This window comes from Contarinia nasturtii, unplaced genomic scaffold, assembly GCF_009176525.2.
Source record: "Contarinia nasturtii isolate CC-2019 unplaced genomic scaffold, AAFC_CNas_1.1 Cnas_scaffold_285, whole genome shotgun sequence".
NCBI classification, from domain to species: Eukaryota; Metazoa; Arthropoda; class Insecta; order Diptera; family Cecidomyiidae; genus Contarinia; species Contarinia nasturtii.
The window spans coordinates 243,692-268,895 of record NW_022197640.1 but is presented as its reverse complement, the minus strand read 5'-3'; the positions used below and the strand labels follow the sequence as shown (position 1 = coordinate 268,895).

General features: G+C 35.7%; 1 protein-coding gene across 7 annotated transcripts in view; it reads right to left on the bottom strand.

Moving 5' to 3' along the window:
• LOC116337509 (calmodulin-binding transcription activator 1) overlaps positions 1-25,204 on the bottom strand; it is a 198,883-nt gene that overhangs the window by 33,782 nt on the left and 139,897 nt on the right. For all 7 annotated transcript variants that reach the window (XM_031762121.1, XM_031762126.1, XM_031762127.1 and 4 more), the window contains one exon: positions 942-1,033. In XM_031762121.1, coding sequence (XP_031617981.1) covers positions 942-1,033 — 92 coding nt within the window. The remainder of the gene's footprint in view (positions 1-941; positions 1,034-25,204) is intronic.

The window sequence follows — 25,204 nt, the reverse complement described above, 5'->3', positions numbered from 1 at the left end:
TCTCTCTCTCTCTCTCTCTCTCTCTCTCTCTCTCTCTCTCTCTCTCTCTACATATATTTTGTTATATAAATGCTGTCCAGATAATCTGGATTGAATAAAAAAATGCACGGTTGACTTCAGTTCACTCGATGAACGTGCAAGAAACAAATTTCTGAGGGAGAAAAAAACACGTCGAATACTTGTTGTGCATGGACAACCACACTCTCATCACGACCAGTGACGCACACACACACCATGAGAAAATAGAAGAAGCGACGGTACACGCCGTTTAGCAGTGTTTTTTTCATAAATTTTATTATTTAGTGAAAAATTCGGTAGGATTCGCTCAAGTACATTTCATTAATGTTATGTTCAGTTAGGCGATGAACCACACTGCTTTCCTTCATTCTTACATTTTTACCAAGTGGTCTATTCTGCCATCGTCTCCCCCCCTCTCTCTATCATCGTGTGCCCTATTCTCTTCTCCAAAAACTTCGGTTCATATCGCAACCGTTCAAATGGTCGAGTTCAAAATGTTAATTAAGCTAATTGATTTATAAAAATTCACATAAAGTGTGTGCAACTCTTTTTTTTCCACCTCTCCAAATCTCTCTGGCTGGAAAAATTTCTTTTTATATGTGTGCAAGTGTTGAGAATATGCTGGTTACGATTTTACGACATTCTGGCCACTCTTCTGGCAAAGAACTTTCAATTCCGTAAGTCGATAGTCATTGAAATTATTTTGTCTCTTCATGTCATTTTTTTCACTTGCTCTATGCTATCCATTTGTTCACGGCACTACTTTTTTTTTGTTTCCATTCTTTTTCGGTTGCTCTACGTTCGACGTTTGTGTTTTTTTTTGTCAAGTGTGAACATGACCACGCGACCGTGGTTGTGCCGCCCCGTGCATTTTTCTCTATCGATGAAAATTGCAAATTACAACACAAATACATAAAACTCACCTCATTGGTATTCCAGCGATGTCGTTGAGTCGGAAAATGATCAGCACGTGGTAAACTTTCCAAGTTATCCGGAAGCTTTATCGGTTCGCCATCTAAAAATTGAATGAAACGCACCGAAATTAGTGTGGCAAATAGAAGAGTGGAACAAATTTGAAGAAGGAAAAACAATCCCGCACACACTCATCTGATGACGGACATTTGTGTGGAAGGAACGAGAAAGAGAGAGAAAAATATGATTAAATTAGTTTCAAAGTGCTCGTTGATGCAAGTTTCAATGCTCTTTTTTCATTCCCTTTCTATCCCTCTCTTTTTCGCTTTTCAACTTCATTCTTCCTGTGTTTTGTTACCCTTAACTCTTGATTCAATTTGGATTCTCTCCTACTATTTTCGATTTTTAATTTGGAAAATTAAATTTTTACCAAGTGAATTTTAGCAAAAAAAAAAACACAGATCACAAGAGAGAGAAAAAAATTGTATAAAACGACGACGTTCATGTTCTTTTGTCGGAATCAACCCGTTTAATAATGACTACTAAACTTATATTTTATAGATTTGGTTCCAATGGGATGAGTTCTATTATAAATGCTAATTGATAAATGGTTCGTTTGACTTTATCAGCGATAATTTCGTTGATTAGCCACATTTTTTGAGTGAATTTACATTATATTCACTGAAACATATGACATGTTTCGGGATTTTGGTTTCGTTTAACATTTCAAAAGCGCTGCATTAGAACCATATTGCCATTGGCTATAACCAGATACCGGATCAACTATTTCCATGCAAGACGCGCTTCGTTTATTCTCAAACACCCAAACCTGTATCCGTATTAACATATGTAATTTGGCATAATTTCTCTCATAAATATACGCAATTAGCGAAACATTCTTTTTTTGTTTTCACCACTCTGTGCTTTACTCCCCCGGTAATGACTTGTACACGTCATGGTGGTATTTTTTTAACATTTTTTTGTTTGTTTATTATCATGCCGCAAATCTGCTTTTATCGTCAAACGAAAGTTATTTTCCTTAATTTTCTACAATACAAAGAGGGCCCAATACATATATAAGCTGGCCTTCGAGCAAAAAAGAAAACAAACTTCAAATGCACGTAAATATAAATCATGATTTTATTTTGAATTATAGAAAAATGTGTTGAAATAAGCTGAAAAAAAGAATTATGTGGTTTGTTGCGTCCAATACGTTTCCACATCGATAAATTACCGGAGCAAAATTCATAACTTCAAAAGGCAACAAAAAAAAGGAATCCCGGAAAAAATACCTACAATATTTACTCGGGACTCCATCATGTACATTTCATGTGTACTTCATTCAAATGTCTGACAGTTGAAGACAATATTTTCTTCATACATAAAATTCATTCGCCGCACTGACCGGTGGAAAAAGCAACCACCGAAAAACGGCACGAATGGAAAAAATGGTCCAAAAATTGTTGATCACAAATAATTGCCTACAAAAAAAAAGGATCTAAGCCACATTTTTCCATTTGTTGGCTTTTTTCATAACATGTAAAAATGTTTCGTATAAACTAAAACCATAGAAAAAAAACGAGAACCCGTTTTTTTCTCGTTCAAATGCTAAGCAAAAGCACTTTGAATTATTTGGATTTCATGTGTAGTTCAATGTGTGAATATGCACGTGAGTGCGTGGCATGTTTGGGATTGAGTGCATTTTGTTTATATATTTAAATCATCTACACAAACACAAAAAGTATTTCATGAACCCAAAAAGAGTTAGACGAGAAAAAAAATGAATCATTATACACATTCATTTGCTGTTTGAAGATGGCCAACTGAATTTCGAACCCCCAGCCACATGCAAATGTTTGAGAATTTGTTGCTTTTTTCAGTTTTTTTTTCAAGACTCCATAAATTTCGCCAATTATCATAATTAGCATTTATCAAGGCGACGAAACTGTGAAGGGCTTCAACGAGAAAAAAAATAAACACCCGACTTTTGAATAAATCATAATGCAGAAAACTATTAACTAAACCAAATGGAATTGTGATTCGAAAGCCGGCCGATTCGGCAAAAATCATAAATCTACAAGCTTTTGCTATTATTATCATCATTCGCAACAACAGTGCATTGTAAACGCTCGAGAACAAAACAGCCAACCAGCAATTCAAACGTAAAAAAAATCATTCGTGAATCATCTCGAAGAAATTGTTTTTTACGAAACAAATACTCTTGTCGAAAGTGAATAAAATTCTTGAAATGTACAACCAGAGAAAGAATCGCAGAAGAGGAAAAGACAAATTGTACAGAAAAATAATGCGATTGTAAAGGATTTGCAACAAAGGAATGATCAACAATGTTGAAACGAAATGAAAAGTGCATCAAAAATGCGATTACAGCCCCCCTCTCTCACTTATTTGCTTCTTTTTTCTATGATTTTCGTAACGACATCGTATGAAATGTCTTGAATAAAATTGAAATGATGTCGAGTTAAAATATAAATTTTTGATCGTTTCAATCGTTCTCTTTTGAACGTATATTTTGTTTTTTCGTTTTATTTTGACATTTTTTTCATCAAAATTGATGAACCATTTAAAAGTTGCTACATTTTCGCCTATACAAATGGCACACAATATTCTCATTGTCATCTAATTTAAAGCAGGCCAATTCAACTCAACTACATTTTAATGTATCACCATACGAACCACTTTGGCTGTGCCATTTCTCAGGCAATCTGTTGTCACAGCATATCGATGTATTCGCACAGTAATTTCACCATGCTTCAAATGTATCCTCAGAGTTTTTCTTGGTCTCAGTTTTCTTCTCCATTGAGCAAAGGCAACTCTTTCTAATCCATTTCAACTGTGTTTTGCTTAATAAAAGAAGTCGACAGTGTGTTCGACGACATTCGCATGAATGTACTTATCGACCAAATTTACTAGATAAAAATATACGTTTATTGTCGAAATGTTGTCTTTCATTTTTTTTCTCGTTGTTGTTGAGGGGCAATTTAAAAAATTAAATAAAAACATATAGGAACGTTTCGGGAAATGGCAAAATGGTTGCTCATGTGTGGAAAATGGAGAGAGAAATTTGGTTGGAGCGAGAGAAACAAAGAAATAGACGGAGAGTAAGAGAGAGAGAAAGGAAATGACTGTTTATACCATTTAAATTACGATGGAAGAAATAATGAAAATAACTGGAGACACTCAACTGCAAGCAAAGCGAATGAGAGAGTAGAAATGGCGGGCAAAAAAATTTATATATGGAAAAACAATCAACAAGAATATATATATAGTCTATAGAGAGAGAGAGAGAGAGAAAGAGAGAGAGAGACAGAGAGAGAGAGAAAGACCCGAAAACTGAATACATTCATTTCACGTGTGTCGCCACCGTCCCCGCAAAAACATGAACTTTTAACATACCACATGCTCAACGATGACGACAACGACCAAAGAGCACCAACAACAATATCAATCCTAAGAACAAAATGCACATCGACAATTGTTATGTGACTGACTTGAATAATATATACAAAATTTAAATAGAATATTTTCAATGGAATGCCTTAAATTGGCCATCAAACGACGTTACATTCATGGGCGCTTTGTTGTTGTTATTATTTTTTTTTGTCTTTCGTTGTTTTTACTTCGGTGCAGGCATTTGTATTGAGAATTTGTGTGTGTGTGAGGGAGAGAGAGAAGGAGGAGAGAAGAAATGCGACGCGCACGAAAGAATCCAACATCAGAATAATTTCGGCACTTGCATTCATTTCGCTGGTAGAGTTGGTGTTTGTGTGTGTGTGAATAAGACGTTTGTTCTGTTTGAAACTCCGTTTCTTGATTGTTTTGTACGAGATGTTGATGCTATCGAAAGCAGTTACGACAGTTATTCTTTAATGTTTCTCTTGCTGTAATCTGTTTAACCAAATGACGAAACAACACACACACACACACTCAAACGAACTCTAAACGCAAATACGCGCACGGCCAGATGAACGAGAAACAAAAATAAACCGCCGAAATGAATAGAAAACAGAACGAAGAAAAATAGAATCCAAAACTATTAAGCAACTTGATGAAGCTAAGACAAGTTGAATGAAGCTCTTTGAATTTTACATTTAGTCGGTTTGGTCCCGTGTAAGTTGGTTTGGTGTGTGCTTCATTCCATTGCTCATTCTCCAAATTGCACCGCTATAATTCTTTTATTTGCACGAAGCGCATTTTATTTAATTTTATTCCGTTTTATTTTCCATATTTATATAGAAATGCTGGCCGCCTTTTTTTCACGTTGCAATTTGTTTGTTTCACTGTTGTCTCTTCCATTTCACCGCTAAACGTAACAGTAAAATGCATATTGAACAATTTACATTTCAGCTAGCGGTTGTCGGTGAAATAGAAAAGAAAGCAAGTACTTTTTTGCTCTTTTTTCCGCTCATTCTCTTTGTCTTTTCTCAAATGGTTTGTGCCGAACAACATTTTTATTTTCACACGAAGGGAAGGCGGAGACGTGCACAGAATGCAAGAAAACTGACGAAAATACAAATAAAATAAAATTATAATGAAATGTTAAATGGTTGTGTAAAAATGTTGATAAACGCAATCTCATGATTTTCGATGAAGGAAACAAAAAAAACACACACACAGACACAAACGCAAAACTAAATTAGCAATGGCAATTTACACGATTGGTTGAAGATTCATTTGTTGATGTTCTGTGGCCACAAAATGCATGGAATAATGAATGACTGTAGTGAGTTTTTCGGGTCAGTTTCTCTGTGTTTTTGTTGATCGGTGTGGCATGCAGACAACAACAAACCGACAAAAAATGTCTACGTCAATCGGCAAGAAGAAAGAGCGATGTGCGAATAGGGTAATGTATAAAAATGACGACGACGACACCCAAATGTGAAAAAAATATCCATTTTGGTACTCACCCAAAAAAAAGAAATACAGAACAGCAATTGAAATTGTTTTTAAAATAACAGGTATGAAACTAAATGCCATTCAATTTATGGACACTCGTACATTCATTTATCATGTAATTTAAAAATGATGGCTGTAGAGCCCGTGCTGTTTCGGCTTCAAAACATGGAAATTATCAAGTAGCAACTAACCGTTGATTCACCATTCCCAACCAATTTATTACAATCAGCCACATTTTTTGTGTGTGTAACAACGCTTGCACACCGACATTTTTTTTATTGTTGCCCTGTCGTTCGCCTGCTCGACCATCGCATTATCATGCGTGATTTATTTTCATTTTATTATTCCCAAAAAATAACGAAGAAGAGAAAAAAAAAAATAACATGCATTTCTCACCCAAATATTCGTGCACAAAAGAAAAAATAAACCATAATGTAAATGAGTTTAACCGCTGAAATTCAAATAAATAAACGATTCAACAAACGATTCGGACAATGATCTTTGCAGCTTTCGCTTTGTCATACTTTTTTCTATATTCGATACTGCACGAATTTTCGTTTAGGAAACATAAAAGTTGACCACATTTTGACTGCCAGTCACCAGGTTCTCACTCTCTGATCTAATGGGTGAACAGTGAACACTTCTTACTGACAAAATTCTTTTAAACTCTTTCGTTATTTTTTCGAATGACAATATTTTCTTTTTCGAATTATAAAGTGGGGACTTTTTCACTGATATTCATTTAGAAGCTGTGGAAATCAATGAAAATTCGAAGTCTATTATTTGAGCTTGTAAACTTAACCAGAGACTGTTTCTCAAAGCAATATGTGTGCAGGAAGCAAAATATATAGGCCAGAACTCTCCTCCTCACACATGTGGCTTTGAGAAAACGTGTCTGATCTTAACTACAATAAATTTTCACAAAGAATTCAATTCATTTTATTGTCAAAAGAAGGACTGTTTTGTGCATACGATGTATTGAACAGTGTCACATTCATTCCAACGTTCTTCTACACTCATAGCAAATGAAATAAAATATGTTCCAAAAATTGGTGTTGATGAAGCTGTACAAAACGTTTTGTTCTTTTTTTCTGTGTCAAACACCCAATCATTTACTATTTTTTGTCATCCAAACTAAATTGCCAACTATTTGAAATGGTTCAAAATGAAATCATTTAGTTCGAAACTGGCCATTATCGTTAATGCGACAATGAGAGAATGTGATGAAAATGGAGCGTGTAAAACAAGGGAAATTCGACAAGAAAATATGCGATTGTTTGTTCTTGGCTAGATGTGCAATGTCACGCGTTTTTCTACCAGCCATTCCCCCCACCCCTTTTCATTCGTCGAAAATCCCGACCCGATCTCCTTTTATGCATCGAAAGTGCATATACCAAACGGACGCATGGACGAGAACGACACAAATAAAAGCATCTAAAGTGTTAAGCTTTATATCGAAATTAAGGGAAGTGACGATGTGGAACATAGGTTGAGAGACAAATGGTTTAAAAAAAGAATAAAATTATTTATACGATCTGCCATTAAGTTTATCGTCTAATTTTCACTTTTAGTTCGGGACATTTTGAGTTGTTGTAACTATATTGCTGTAATTTCGTCACTGCCATTCATTTTGTGTTCGTTGGTCATAGCGTTGCACTGTTGCTGGTGAAAACATCCTCATCACACCATCATGATTGGTAGCGGCGACACTGTTCTCGTATACACACAGCAATCAAATTCTCATTTGGTCTGTGTTTTCTCGAAATTCACAGTTTTGCTTTTGGTGTTTAGCATCATTAAACAACTATATATAGCTGAAATCGCATCAGATCGAGAGATATCAATGGACAAATGGGCTCTTGTATGTGCAATTTATTTTCTTTATCTTACACAGAAAATGAGTGTATCTTTTTATATTAGGTGTTGCTTCTTCATGCCGTGCAAATGATTAAAGCATCCAACATTTCACGGTGTGCAACAAAAATCGGCATATAGTGTTACTATTATTATCGTTCATCACTTGGTGTTTAAATGCGGTCATAAGAAAACTGATTTCACAATTAATGTTATTTATTGTTTTGAAAGTGCCTATTTTGGTTTGAATCAAAATTTCAGTCTCGAAATTGATTGAAAAGTGAAGAAAAAAAGTGATCGAAAGTGTAAATATGATTGCAATTAGATTGAATGTTGGGTGCATTCTGAGTATTTTGTGCGTTTATTATGTATTTATGTTAAGTTTTATCGTAATTGTGGTGGAGCCAACACCATTGCTTGTACGGACACTACTGTTCGTGCGTACGCATGTTCTACAAAATTGTTCTCATCTAACATCATATATTATATGTATTCACAACGACAACAATTGTTGGCTACTTCACAACATTTGTTGGAATGTAAGCATTTACAACACGGTGTTGTCAAATACCATAACCTTAGTTTTTTCAGTGCAATTAACTGTTCATGTAGTGTTTTTAGAGATGAAAATTAATTGAAAATACACTGGCAAATTTAAAGAATTTTCGTACCGGCTTATGTAGGCTTGGAAAACTTAAGATTGACATTTATTCGGGTTTATTTATGACGACGATCAAAAACAGACAATATTTTGTTCATAATCTGTGAAATGTAGTAATGAAACTATTATGAAACATTCGGACGTCGTTATAGGCAATAACAGTAAAATTCATGTAATTTTTTTTTCAAATACAAAATTGGTTTTAAAAAAGTTATATTTTTACAAAACAGCTTCGTTTATACGCACAGTCACGCGAAAAATTCGAAAAACGATTGTGCAAAAAGATCAATCCTTATTAAAAAAAAACTCCACTTTCAAACGTATGTTCTCATTTTACACTTGGATATCTAACGTTTGGAGTTTCCGGTTTTTCTTTCGTTATCACAATTTCTTCCTTTTTTCACTTAGCTCACACAAGCCATTCCATAGCTCTTAGACAAGAAATAGTACTATTCGATGATAAAGATAAAGCCGTTTCGCGGATTTCAAATGAATAAAGCCATTTATTTTATTGAAGTGAGCCAAATCTTTCACGTTTATTTGGTGTTATTATTGCCCATCGTATTGTTGGCTGACGACAAATTGTGTGGACCATTATATTCCATCCATCTGCGTGCCCTTACATTTTTCCATGTTGTCGCCCCTTTTGCCATCAAAGCTGAATCATTTGATTTCAATGAAAAGTGTTGTTAAACTTCAAATGAGCCCATTACATTTCATTTCATTTGAAGATGCTCAAATGGACCAAATGCCACTGGCTATTGTTTTTATGTGATTATAAAATAATATACTCTTGAGTCAATGCGAACAGAGACATATATTGCTGATGTTTTATCTGCTTTCTTTCAACGTTTTGTTTTCATCCCAATTTTTCGATTCTGTCCTCTCTTCTTTGAGTTTCTTCGTTCAATCTTCGGTTTATCAAGAAATAAATTCTTTGAACGATTGTGCTGAGAGTGTTTGCTTCGTATACACTACGGACAAAAGTGTAAATTTTCAAGTTTTCGCCTTCGAATGCAAGACTTGGCATCTATTTGCCATCTCGCTCCTTTGATCCCGTTCTCATTTGGATTTGTTGGCATCTTCAAATGAATTCGCAAATGTTCAACGAAAGAATTTCATCCGGAGACACAAATATTTACGTCATCATTTTAAAGAGCTCGTTCAAATTGGCGTTTGGTTGTTTTTTCTACTTCTTCTTCTTCGGTCGATTTGCAAGCGTAGGTTGGACAATATATTCAGGCGAAATAGAAGTATCCGTTTGTAATATTCACGCGATTGACCCAGAACACCAAATTTACATCGATTTTAGATATGTTGAATTTGTTTCGGATGCATTAATCGTGATCGTTATCAAATGCACATCTTTCTATCTCTCTCATACTCTCTCTCTCTCTCTCGCTCTTTGGCCCAAGGTAAAAAAGTGGACATTTTCAAAGATTCAAAATCAGTGAATATAAGTATACACAAATGGGGCCGACACCCAGCGAATAGTTTATTCATTCAAAATAATTGCTCTCGTTTTCCTGTGCAACGAACAAACAAACAAATAATCAAAACCGAGAGAGAGAGAAAGGGAGAGAGTGTGAGAAGAAGAAAGAGAGATAAAACAGAAGTACAGAGTAGACAAACCAAGAGCTTTTACTTAGCCGAACTCGAAACTAATGGTAAATGGATTCACATTTGGCAATGAGCTCATGTCCGTGTGACATAAAATTAGACGACAAATCGACTCTAAAAACATAACGTCGGAGCGAAACAAAAAAAGCAACAACAATAACAAAAAAGCGGTAAAGTTTCATTTTGGCACGACAACCAATTGGACTTTTTAGCTACACTTTGAAGTTTTTTTGCTCCTCTCTTCCCTCATTCGCATAATTTGTATGTTTTTTTGTGCTTTAGGGGGTTGATCGAAGTGTTGTTTATTTTCGGTAGCAGATACTCGATTGATCTGCATTCGGCCAAATTCGATACAGAGTAAGTGAGTGGAGGGTTTGTATGTGAATGCCAATAGGACATAAAACAACAGACGCAAAACAAAACAGAATAAAAAAAACAACACAAATCTTAACTTAATTTTTCTAGTTTGTTTGTTTATCTAATACTTTCCTCATTCTCTCAGTCTCCCCCGACCCTCTCCATATTAACCAAGCCAATTCAATTCAACTAATAAAATGTAAAAAGAGACTTGCAGAACACAGAGAGAAGGAGACAGAGAGAGAGAGAGAGAAACAAAGAAAGAGAAAACAGCGACAGGACAACAATAACAGTGGCAACAAACAGTGAGTCGAGCGACGAACGAAATGTGCATGAAAAATGTGGCCCGATTTTCCCCATGTTCAAATTCACATTTTAATTGGCGTTATTGTTGCTGTTCATTTGCTCGTTGTGTTATTCAAACGCGAAATGAACGAACAAAAAAAATATATACATATATATATATTTTTTTTCTCTTTGTGTTATTGTTGCAGCCTTTTTCTGTTTTAAATTAAAAATCATGTTTTCATGTAGTTCACATAAATAAAGAAGCAGAAAGAGGCACATTACAACAAGTTTTTGTTTTTGTTGTTGTAGACGGCGGGCGCGCGTTTGGAAACGGCCTGGTCGAAGTCAAACACACACACAAGCACAAGAAAAAGACCAAGAAAAGTAGACACACATTCATGTGGAGCGAATGAAAAAAAGAAGAGAGAAATGCTTGGGAAACGATTAAAAGAAAAACGTGAAAAATGTGACGGTATGTTAGGTCACGCATTACACCGACTAAGCGAGAGAGAGAGAGAGAGAGAGAGAGAGAGAGAGAGAGAGAGAATTAAAAAACCCTTCTCGAAAGCAAATGGTGAACAAGAATGAAAAAGTCAAAGAATTAAATAATTTCTCAACTATTTAACAAGAACTTTCGGGCAAACGAAGACGACGATGACGGCGATGTGCGGCAGCGTGCACAAATAACGTAAAACAAACACAAGAATAGAAACGAAAACAATGCGATTCGTAAGCGAATGAAAGCATGCAACAAAAATCGAACTTCAAGCACATACCACACAGCAAATCTCGATATAATTAAAGTGTGAAAAGAAATTGAAGCGAAAAAAATAAAACACCGAAAAGTACTCCGAGAGAGGAACATGACATACACACATGACTTGTGTACATTTTTTGTATCTACATGATATAATAAAATGTGTGCGGATCGCGTCGAAAAGAGAAACGACACACAAACAAAATAGACATTCATATTTTGCGCGAAAAAAAAGTTGAATATCTATTGCCTTATACATTTGAAGTGAGTTTCAGAGCAAGAATGACAGAGAGCGTATATTAGATTGTAACGGAAAAAAAAATCGCATTGCAAAAAACTAGAGAGACAGAGAACGTAGGAAGAAGAAGAAGTAAAAAATGCATTCTGCACGCGACACAAGGCCATTCATTTCACATTTATTTTGATCGTGTTTGTTCACATCGACTTCCCTGTCAAACATCAAGGAAAAATGTTGTATGAATATTGAATACGTGTTCATCGTACAAGTGTACAAGGGATCTGATTTGAAAATCGCATGACACCCGAATCAGTGCAGTGGTGAACTGGTGCGAGTGCGAGATAGCTAGTAAAGAACAAAAGTGAGAATGAGTGACTTCCATACAGTACCAACAGTCCAACACACACCGCCAGCATATCAAGACACTTCAATAATACCAAACGACAAGGCAAAATGGGCAATCATGGGCAAAATGCACTAGAGAAAAATCCACTTCGAAGCAACAACGATAACAATAGCCATCGATAAAAAAAAAGTCAGCACTGAACGAGAGCAACAAAAAATTGGATACAAAATTGGTTTATAAAAAAAGCGAGAGCGTTTTTTCTCTCTCTCTTAAAGTAAATATTATTAACAGGATAAGAGGGAAAAATAAGCGTGAAAGCGACACAAACTCAACCATTTGTCGAAAAGAGGAAAAAAAGGGTTAAGTTATGAGCAATCGCCACAACGGGAGAATTGTGAGCAAAACAAAAGACCAATGCTTCTGTACTTCAAAAGAATTGAAGGCAGTGTCGTGTAAAAAATACAAAGAGAAAGAGTTAAAAAGTGAAATAAAAAGAGTGAATCATTCAAGGAATGATGAAGCAGATGAATGAAGCAGAAAAGTTGGCGAATAAATGGCACAAAGAAAATGGCCAGATCACAACAGTAGAAATCTTTTTTGTTCATAACCGGGTGTGTGTGTGTGTGTGCGAGGGGCAAAAACGTGTTTTACAGAAGCGTTCAGTACTTTTATCGACGCTTGGATTCGTTTGCATGGCACTGATGTGTGTATCGTCTCTTGGCCATCGTTTATCGTAATCTCCAGCATATTATTCAATGCATGTCCCCAGTGTACTATGAGTAAACTAATTTTGATATGATGTCGTTTTTGTTGTCGTTGTTTTCAAAATTTTCTTCTGTTTTTCTCTCCCATTCTGATTTACATTTTTCTTTTTCGTTCGCCGCATTTCTCTGTCTCCCATCGTCGTTCTCTCACTTCGTTTGTGTATACGTTTACTTCGCTTCATTGCAACCCATTACTACTTTGGCTTGCGGTCATTTATTATTTACATTTTATAGAAATACTTTGAAATTCTCGTCATCATCATCGTCGTCGTCTTCGACGTCCTTGTTGCTGTTTTTTCTGTTGCCCCTTCAATTTTGCCTGTTAACTTGTTTTTTTCATTGTGCCGAAGTGTGCTGTTGCTGTTCCGTTGTGTTAAGTAAATTATGTTATTAAATTGTTTTTACCACGCCACTTATTCCATTCTTTTTCGTACTTTCCCTTCGACAGTCCGATGCTCATCTCAACATACTGTACATTCTCCTTCCCCCCAAATATCACGAATAATGAAACAAATTTACAAGGGAAATAAACTTAGCTTGGTCACAATGTAACTCGCATAATTGTTTGTAATGAGAAAATAAGGAAATGAACAGTATATTTTCTATTCATTTTGAAGAGTAAACACATAAAAAGGCACAACATTTTTTCGTCCTACTTGAACCGGCTAATTTTTGGTCAGAGAGTACTTCACTGTTTTTTTTATAACCGAAAAAAAGTTTTTGTCTTCAGCTTCATTGGTCTTTGTATCTGATGAAGCGATTCATTACTATTCTACACCGATCGTCTTTGCATCTCTTTGCGAGCTCACGAATGAAAATAAAAGTGTATTCAGACCCATACATTTAAATGACTTTTATCAATTGTTGCGATTCGATTGAAGTCATTCGTGCGTTTTATGTTCAATCAGACAATGAACCATACGAAACGTACTACTTGACATCAAACCTGAAAATGCATCGGTGCCATCGGATTCTTTTTTTTTCAATTGCTCTTCAGACATTGGAATTTCGTTTGAAATTTTAAAATGACTTCGAATGTGTGTACTTGATCGATAACAAAATGGGCAGAAAAAGTTATAAAGCGACATGAAGAAATATAAGGACCGAAAAATAAAACGATAGAAGGTAATAATATGGATTTGAAACGACAACAAATATTCCACTTGAACACATCACACATATGCGACCAATAAGTGTCATTCGAGCAAACAAAATGTTCACAATTTTGGGTAATCAAGCACACCATACACGGATAGGGAGAGAGAGACAGCATCACAAAACGCATGTGTTTGTGTCTCTTTCTCCATTGACAATGAAAAGAAAAGAAAGCACACAAAATCCATATTACAATTTCACCATAATTTATATTCCGACGGAATTCTACATGAGCCGTGCGACATCACTATCAACATTTATTTCTCAAATAAAGGTAATCGAGCTGAGCTTATGAGCTATAAGTAACAAAGAAGCATTTTCAATTATTTTTCTTAGTTTATTAAAATTGAATTTTGTATAAAAATCTATATAAAATACTAAAGTTCAAAATATTATATATTCAATTGTAAATCAATGATACGGTTTCCGATTGATCCCGTCATTTCATTCAAAATCAAACATTCAAGATCGACAGGAGACATTGATAACAGTAAAGAATGTTAAGAAAACAAATGGCAAAAAAACCGCAATAAGCATATATTGTTGAATATTTTCAATAAAAAGACGACATTGATGCACGCACTAAAAAAAACTGGTTTGCGATGTGTCTTTTGCGGCGGCATAAAAGTTCATCAATATTTTCACGAATAGAAAATTCTTTGGCTTTTTTAAACACACGAAAATGAAAAATCTTTCGTGCAAAGCAAACAAAATGTATTTGATTCGCTTTCTCTCTCTCTATCTCTCTTTCAATACATCCGCTTTCCATTCAGTTTCATTTTATTTTCATTTTTCGATCATCAATTCCGGCAAGTGAATTTGCTGCGCCTATCGTAAATGTGCACTGAATAGAATTTAGCACGCGATTCACTTATGAAATGTAGTTCGGTTATTTCATGTCAATTTTCAAGGCTTCCAATGTGAGCGAATGCAAGGAGACGGAGCAAGAGAAAGAGACGGAGCAAGAAAGGGAGAAAAAAGAGCGCGTCAAAAAAAAAACACGTCAACATCAAACCGATACGAAATTGAAATAAAATATACAGTATTACACTGTAATATAAGGACCAATCCAAGGATGCTGACATTCAATATTCTCTAGTTGTCATTTTATTTTGGGCGAATGAGTGTATGTCTTCTTCTTTCAATATGCAATCTACTTTCGTCTTTTAGCTTCGAAAATACGATCTATTATTTAATATTTATTTGGTAAGATGTCGGATCGATGGTTTGCGCGATGATTTACACACACGACATTCCCACAAATGCAATGCAGAGAGACTGAAAAAAACACACACCCCATTGTCTCCCTGCCTTCCCATTCCATAAAAAAGAGTCATAGTCGAAAATTGTGTTGAAGGCACACGGACGATATGGCTTGGTAAATAAAACGAAGAGCAGCACAGAATGAGAACGAAGAAACATTCAACACACAAAAAAAAAAAAAAAACAAACATAAACCATGTGTTGCGCTGATTTTTATTTGATTGTTATTGTATTGTTGGGAAAAATCGAAACGAGCACGCGTTCTCGCACCACAAATGAATGGGGTAGAATAAAAACTACTTCTTGAAAAATTGCTATTTTAAAACGAAACCTAAAAAAAATTTCAATAAAAAGTGAATCAATTTTTTTTTGTCCAATTGAAGTGAATCAAGAAAATTTTGTTCAATAAAAGTGAACTAAAAAAAAAATTTCACTCGGTTTTTTCAGTGTAAAATACACTAAAATGAATTTTTTTTTTGGGTTCACTTTTATTGAACAATTTTTTTTTGGTTCACTTCAATTGGACGAAAAAAAATTGATTCACTTTTCATTGAAAGTTTTTTTTAGGTTTCGTGTTTAAACATTTTTCGAGAAGTAGTTTTTATTCTACCCCATTCAAATAGACAAGAGAATGTTGAATTGTTCGGCTGTGATAAATTGATTGTCGATGCGATAAAGTTCAGCGTCACAGTTTTGAGGCGTACATTTTCGATGTGGTGATTTTGAACACACAATGCTCTTGACTCGGTTTTTTAGCTTTAAATTTTCTATAAGCTCACCCTCGATTTCGATCGATTCACATCTCAGACATCTTTCCCGTGTCAAATGGTCAAATTCTTCACGAAATCTATATTTCAATTTAATGGACACGATTGGTCACAATACATGACAATATTCAATTTATTTCTTTTATCTCAAAATGAAAAACAATTGTGTATTTTACAAAACAATACGAAAATTGAACCAAAAATTCAAGATACGTGGAAATTGTCTTCCGTCAATTGAAATAAACCTATCAGACGAATCAACAAGAGCAACGAATGCAAAAATACACTGAGCAAATGGTATGTATATATGTCGGTTATAAGCTGTGGCATGCCACCAAGTGATCGATCGATGTGGTAGCCCACCAATGACTCGTAAAATGCTAACAACAACAAAAAAAAATTATTCCATCTAATAAAATTTTATTCGTCATAAAAATGAATGTTTTAACTTAATGTCAAGTGAGTGTGGCAAGTGGGAGAAAAAATGAGAGAGAGAGAGAGAGAAGGGAAGAGAAAAGACTCGAGCGAATAAGTGTTAAAGTTTGTCACTCGTTCGACCGGGAGTGTACGAGTCTCGAAAAATATGATGAAGGTAAAGCATAACAAAAGATTCGATCTCCCGACACATACTCACACAAAATCTCAACGCTTTTAAATATGAATAAAGACGACAGTACTTTGAATAACAATCCCTCTGAGCGTACAAAATGTAACTCGCCCCGCGTTAAAATTTCTGTTTTACAAAAAATACGGGACATGCATTCCTTTGCTTGCTCACTGCCATCGAAATGTCACCAAGACAACATTGCTATACGTAAGATGACAAAAAAAGGAGGTACACACGGTGCACGTGAAATTTCTGTGAGTTGAACTGTGATTTGGTTCGTGTGCGATTTTTCGTTGCAACTGTGCATCTTTCTACCAAATTTTGCTGCGAAATAGAATGGGATCGTGACATCTCTCTCTCTCTCTCTCTCTCTCTCTCTCTCTCTCTCTCTCTCTCTTCCAGTTGTATTCTCGCTTTCAATTTCTGCACAAGGTGTAAAGGATCTACTACGTACGGATGGTAAACATATCCGTTTATATGTGTTGCTTGAGATTCGGTGTGCGACTAAAAATGTCTTGGATCAAATGAACAGCAACAATTGTGCGATTTGCTATATTCAACTTTAAAGTGGCATGTTATGCTCGGCACTCTTCTATTTTCGCATTTTACGAAATGTTCTAAGTTTCTTTTTTCTTCTCTCACTTTTGCTGTCTCACGTTGTGCATGACATTTCTCTAGGTGATTGTTACCGAAAACCGCATCATACCTAACGAATGAATACACACCAACAAAAGAAAGAGTCAAGCAAAAAACGAAAAACCACTATTCATACAGACAAACTCTCAGCGCTCAGCTCGTTTGCAACAACATTTTTTCGTCTCGGCAAAAGAAGAAAAACACATTCAGCCCACAAAGGCGCGCTTTTCTCATCATTTCAGCATTTTTAAGCACGTGTATACTGTTGCCTCTCTCTATCTCGCTCTATTTCTCTTTCTTTTTGGTCGTATGTAAAAAAGTGAACCAAACACTCGGCAAAACTTTCGATGTGAATTCGAAACTAACAACGACGAAAGAAGTCGAAGGAAAAGTACAAACGAAGAAAGTGAAAGAGAGACAGCAAAAAGAGAAGAATGAAACTTGAAGCGAGAAAAGAAATGCCAACACACCAACCACACAGTTGTAACGCTCAAAACCTGAAATATACGGCCCGCACAAGTCGGTGTTAAACATACAGAGCAATGAAATATTTAATAGAGAAATGCTCAATTGGAAACACTCTTAGTTATTATGTGTTTTACGTTGGGGAAAAGTGTCGTTTTTAATTTTCGTCGCTTGTTTAAACAGGCTCTTAAGTGATATTTGAAAGCACTAACTTTCTACCAAACAAACCGAAATGCAAACGATACACACAATGATGGTGAATGATGAAACCCGGTGTTCATCTCATACCATTTTGTAGTGTGCATGCAAAGATTTTAACACTTATTTATATTTGCAAATGAGACACCGAATGTTTACTAGAACTTCTGTTACTACTTTTGAACATCAGACGTATAAAAGATACTTTTATAAATAGACATCACTTTGTTAAGAGGTGCCCTCAGAAGAGCGGTAATTGGCTTTACAAATAATGAAAAAGCAATTTTTGATGATAATAAACAGTATTTAGATAAAAATAGATCTGCTATTTCTTTCCAATCCAAGGGAACAATTCTATCATGATAGCAGTACACAAGTATTTTATTTGCATCGTTTTATTTTATTTCCGACTAGTTCTACACCGAATATTTATTTTGAAGGAATAAAAATTAAGTTTTGTTTTCAATTTATTTCTGAATAAATAGTGGCAAGACATAAGAACTTTATTATGTTAATCGACAAAATCAAGTCCACCCCGCTACTTAAAAATCCAAAACCTCCCCCACCTCCACCCGAAGATCTATACGCTTAATAGTAATAGGCCTAATACACAATTAACTAATAATACGTACACGCCAAAAACTGGGTGCTTTATTGAGTAGTAATAATAAATGTTGGCAGGGAAAAGGTATGGACCATTGATCGAATTCGATCTCACCACCACAAAACCTGCATCTTTTCACAAATGTGTACAGTTTGTTCTTTGGCGTGCCCGAAGTTCAACGGTGAATGAATTTTACTTACTCCCAATAGAAGACTTCCAAATACTAGGATGATTCCGATATTGTATCGCATATTGAATATATCTATATTCGACACTGCTACAAGTCCGATTACTCCCTCCAGACGATTGTTACCCCCACGCAGTTGAAGAGCTCTTCTGTCAATTTGCTACCGTATTGTTTACCAAAATTTTCTGCCTACCCCGATTTAGAACCCCCCCTCTTAAATTTTCAAATTTAGGAACTATGTATTTATTAATTTGCTTCCAGAACTATATGTATCATGATTTTAGTCATGCGTAATTTCCATATTTCGATTGTGTCCAATGACAAAACTGTAGTGTGAGATAATTTGTTAACGCAAGTAATGAGAATTTTAACGATTTCAATAAAATCTTGTTATCAAACGCCAAAAAAGTGTTCAGTTCTACTGAAATGCTCGAAAGAGAAAAAAAGTCATGTTAAAAATGTTTGTATCTTTTTTTGCTCTTTTTTCCTCAATTCATGTCGCATCGCATCTAATACATACTCCAAAAGCACCTTTAGTAATTTGAGTTTCATATATGCATTGGAATGTTGTTGGTTGTTGATGTTACCATTTCTCTTTCTCTCCTCGCCTCTCGCCCGCTCTGCCTCGGTTCGTTTTTAGCGGAAAAAAAAAGTATTTTCATTTGCCTAACTCAACTGTGAAATTAGTTTTCGCGTGATAGTTTGGTTTCTTCACATTGTCGGCGGTTAGGTGTTTGGCGGAATGTGTTTGTTTTCTGCACGTATGGCAAAAATGATCATTCACCGACGAAAAATAAACGAAACAAACATACTCGGTGGTGCGTTCGTCGCCACTCTTTGATTTGTTTAATTTTGTATTTGTTGAGTGTTTGGCGTTGCGTGTGCATTCCGTCGCGCCACCGTTGGGCTTTATTTATTGTTTCTGAATGTTTTTGGGGTGAATGCAATGCACACCGAAAAGAGCGAATTTTCAGGTGCAGCAAGCATTTTGGTCTGCATTTGAGAAAGTTCTACGCCAACGCAATTCGCGTGCCTTCTCTCTCTCTCTCTCTCTCTCTCTCGAACACACGGTTTGAGAGAGTTGGGAGGTTTAGAGGATTTATTGTCGCGCATACGGTAAAAAGATTGTCGAAAACGATTTTAAAGTTTTGTTTTCATGTTTATTTCTAAATAGCAAATCCAAATGAACTTGTAGTCCCATCGTTTGAAAATACACGGGAGTAGCTCCTAGAATTTATTATTGTTTGTGAATTCGATTACGCTTGGCAATTGCAAACATTTCATTAGCACCGTATTTAGGATAATTTTGATGCTTTTAAATCGATCATGCTCTCGATATTGAGTAAAATTATTAATAAATTCCATTGAACTCGGAATGCATGAAGGCGAATGGCACATCGATCAGTGTACATTTGAACAGTACCTAAAATAAACGCGCGACATAATATGACACGAATATGGTGAATGTAAACATCGGAAATCCATTATTAGATGAGAGAGCAAAAGGTTTAAATAGATGGTGTTTCAATTTTGTTGGGCAAAACACAAGTTTAGATTGTATTTGGACGAATGGCATAGAGCTAATCGTACACACAAACACGGAGAAAGTGAGGCACACACTACTCCAAATAACTCTTGTGCTCACCTTGATGTCATGTGCTAATAAATAAAGCGAAGTGTTCAAACAAAACCATTTCTCGTGGCAGCATTGCATTGTACATTATTATAGCATCATCATTATCATCATAATCATACGACCAACAACCTGAGCCAAAGCCAAAACCAAAGCGAAAAGCAACAATAAATAGCAACTCGATTTTTAACAGTTGCTAGTCGTCGTTGTGGCAATCGACCGACCAAATGTTGACTCTTTTTACCATTTCCACAACAATGCGCCACCCTCTTGATAAACCGTGTTGCACTGGGCGCTGATCTCAGCTTTACTATTTGCTAACACGAGACATATCGCCTCGTTTTTTTTGTGCACGCAATTCGAGCGCGTCTCAATGCATCGAGAGATAGACGACACCAAATTTTCGGTGTAGTAGATGTCATTAAAAAGTTGCGGCGCTTATATTTTATCATTCAAAAGTGGGAAAAACAACTCTTTATTTTGTTAAATCCGAAAACAGGTGAGCATAAATTAGCCGAACCATACTTTTTTTACAGTCATACAGGATTGCGATACACACGACGGACGACTTTAGTTTGACTTTTTTCATTCTCTCTCTCTCTCCCGCTCTCAATGAAGCCTAGGCTCCACTTACTATAATGGCTGGATGTATGTGTGCGATCATTTTTTTGTTCCAAAATTCGGATGTAATTCGTACATGTACAACGACTATTTAACTGAAACATGAATCGTTCTGTCTCAAGCCCGAATTATCCCGTATTTCGCCAACATAAATACAATTGAAATGAGAAATTATCGTGTACTACTCTCATTGTTTGGAAAATTGACGTCGGAACTAAAGTGACGGTATCTCTCGAAAAAGTGTATCACAAAGCATTTGGAAAGTAGCAAGCAAAAGTGAAAATCACTTTTGATATTAGAATTGATTTCATCGTCGATTTATATTAAAATATACATTTTTGAGTTACGCAAAAATAATCCATAAAAATTAGTCAAAAGTTAATTATAGATATCCGGTATAAAAATTAGTGTAATGCATTTTTACCCTCGTACAAGGTATCGTGGTGTGCATACATAGAGAGTTGCTCCTTCAGTAAATGGTTTCATGCATATTCATACACTTGTGAAAAGTTGATGCCATACTCTCTCAACATCGTCGTCACCGTCGTCGTCGTCGTCATCATCCTCCTCTGTCGCCCCTTTTCACATTTTGGCAAGTGCATAAATAGCTAAGCGGATAAATGGAAAGAATGAAAAAAGAGACGTACACACATAACGGATAACAATTACGCTGTTCTGTAGCGAGAGAACATACGTTAAATGCAATCAAGTTTCGTTTAAAATTTTCGTTGCAAATGTGGAGTGTGTCTGTTGGTTGACTCGTTAGCTCCGGGTGGATTGGATGGGGCGGATTGGGTTTCGCTCACATTGTGGATGCATGCAATGCATGTGCATAAGTTACAATATTATTTTTCTGTCCGGTTTGTGAATTATAAATCGGTGCTTTGATTCTGATGGTTGTAACAAGGTATTTAAAAGTAAATTTATTGATATTAAGCGTAGTATTTATGTGGATGTACAAGTTGTTCTAGGAAAAATTGTTTTGGTATGTGCTTTATTCACTCGCTCTGGCGTTCGCTCTTTTGGTCTTGGTCTCTATTTCTCTCTCTCCCTCTCTCTCTCTTTATTTCACTCTCTTTTGAACTCTGTCATTTTGGGAACGTCGTCATTTACTCTGCATGGCTGCATGCGCTGTGCTTGTTATTTTGTTACGAGGAAAAGTTGCATCGCGCGATTGTCTGCTTGTGTCGCGTGCATTCGAGTGTACGGTGAGATTGAGTGAGAAAGCCACCGACCAAACCGATTTGATATTTGGCGAATAATGTGTGTGTGTGCATGTGTAAAAGTGCACAAAATGCAATTGGACTATAGCATTAAAACGAATGTAATAATTGAATGCAATTCATTCTAAATGCTAACTAAATTTTAGATTTCGCGATGCATGTACAATGTACATCGTACCCTACTCATTTGACTTTGGATGCCTTTTATTAGCCCAACTTTCTCTCTTATTTCAGCTATATCGGGTGGCCGAATAGAATTTAAATTTTTGTGCGCTTTGTGTGTGCAATTGTGTGACCAATATTTTAGTATCATCATTTTTTTTTTTTTTAATTTTCATTTTGCTCTTTCTCCGCGCTTGCTTGTGTAATATACATCTATACGGTACAATATATAGCATTTCGCTCAGCTCTGACTGTGAGCAAGAATAAATACAGAATGTTCCATTCGGACGAATGTTGGACGGTTTGGCGGATTGCATCGAATTTAAACACATGTAAATTTGTACATTGAATTCCACCGTTGAATTTGCATTCGAGAGACTACTGTTGCATTCTCGTTCACTTAATGTGCAGCATGGGTGTATGTGTATGCAATATGTCAGGTATGGTCGTAAACTAAATTGGGCTGTTGTTCAGTTGAAATGGATGGACAAGACCATTTTGTAATATTATTTGTATGCTGTTTAACAAATCTTTTCGGAAAATCAGTTGTTCTGCTTATATTGCTTGTCGTGTTGTTTGCCCCTGTCTATAGTTTGCATTCCAATCGTAATCACCAGCGGAGAGATACCAAACGAGATCAAGTGTCGGTAATCGCTACCAATCCACAACTCTGCGACATTCAAATGTGAAAAATATCCAGTACGGTGTGCGTGTGTGTGCATGTGGACAATGAATTCCCGACGGTGAAACGCTTTGATGAAAACTTTGTAAGACACAAACGATTTGTACATGCTTGTTTACTGTTTCAAATAACATTCGAAATGAACCGATAAATTTCCAATTGAAACGAAATCGAAACGGATGAAATACACACACACACAAGCACAAGAAGAGAGAGGGGAGGAGGAAGGGAATTCTTCGTTTCGATGCAGTCGACTGGGGTGAATATAATTAACATAATACAATATTTTGGGGCTGTTGCGTAAAGCAAAATATGTTTGCTTTTTGTGAAGTGCCAAACGATTCGACGATACGTTCCAATGTTAAGTTGTTTATACCTACCGCTGATTATCGTGGTTCTATTACGCGCACACATATCACTTGCATATCCGGGTGCAATTGGGACTACACACAATAGCATAATATTCAATATTTCATACTCCCCAAAAACGTCAAGTGTTCAAATACACGTGGAAATCGTCAATTTTCTGTCTCATTTTAAAGTCACAAACCAAAGCCGAACGTTTTGATTCAATGAAAATTCGTATTTCAATCGGTAATTATATCAACAATGGATTGTCAATATATGTAACCGGGGGTGTCGATTCAGTTTAAATGATTCTTCGAAATGCATTCATATTCAAACAGATCATGAATTGAATACAAATTCACTAGGGGATCGGATCTCGATCAGAAAATAGCGAATTATTCGATATTTTGCGAATTTTATGCGAAATGATTTGTAAGCGATGGGCCAGTAAAGTTGTGATTTAAAAAACAATTCGCAAACAAAACGCTATGAACGTGAGACAATTCGCAAAATTTGTATGTTTTGTATGTATCAAATTGTGAACGCTTGTAAACGAGCCAAGTGAATAGCGGCGACGCACGAAAACGAAATGAGTGAATAGCGACAACGAACGAAAGAAAAAATGTTATCCGTTGCCGCTATTCACTCACTTCGTTTTCTTGCGTCGCCGCTATTCACTTGGTTCGTTTGAAAGCGTATATTATATAGTTTGATTGTGATAACTTTTTGCGAATAGCTTGCGAATTGTATGCGAATTTTTTGAATTATTTTACTAAAATGACGACTTTATCATACAACTAATAAATTTTGTCCATTCGCGAATAGATCATTTCCCCTAGCAAATTCAATTGATCCTGTCACAAATTTCACAACTAAGAAAAGACCATTGTCAATTCACACAGAAACGTTCTCCGTTAACACTAACAGTGCCAAGTCAACATTTTATAAATCCATGCACTGACACCGTCCGGTGGTTTGTGTAATGACGTTCTCAAGCCATAAACGTATATTAACAATTTGGTATACCGCGTCTTTGTAAAAAAAAAAAACTTGTAAAATGGTCACCGTCAATAATATTTGGTCATAAAGCACTGAAATAATGGTTCAAGTCTTTCAGTAGTACTTATTTTAATTGTTACATCTATGAGGCTTATATTTAGTGACCATGGTTCCGTGGGGTCCGATTAACAACCTCATTTTTAGAGACGTGCAGACTTGAAATCATCAGCACATTTGGCAAAATTCAGCCAAAGAACGAGATAACGTATACTTTCAATAATTCCTCAACATATCAATTAAATTCGTAAATTGAGAGTAATCAATAAAAGAATAAAAAAATCCCCAGTGATACTAAACGCGTTACTACATAAATATCCTGATTTATGATCCAACACTTTATTTGTTGTGTTTGTTGTGCGTTGCACTATCGATTTAGCTATCTAATTCGTTTTAGTTGGCAGGAAATAATGGAATTTAGTACGCAAAACAATATCTTACACAAAAAAAGGTGAAAAATTAACGCTGACAATGTAGAGAAAGTAAAAATGACTGTAGGAGACAATATTAGACTTCACAACAAACAATTTTCCTCATTCTTTCATACAATTTCTTTCTTGTATTTTTGTTCATTTTTTTTTGATTTGATAATCAAATAACAATTCAGCCAAACTACTGCTCGAGCTCGCGCTTTGGGGTAAATTATTATCAAAAATTTGAGCTCATGGAAAATCACCTTTTGACTGTTGCTTTTTTGTCTCTTACCACATATTTTATTTATTTTGGTTTACATCGATTTTGTCTTTCATTGTTGTAATATGCCGAACCAAGTTGCACGATGTCAGTGGTGGTGGCAGAAGTAAAATATATAGCAAGCGAATAATTCATTTGTGATATGATTTTGCTGTAAATGTGGTTGCCGACGCGC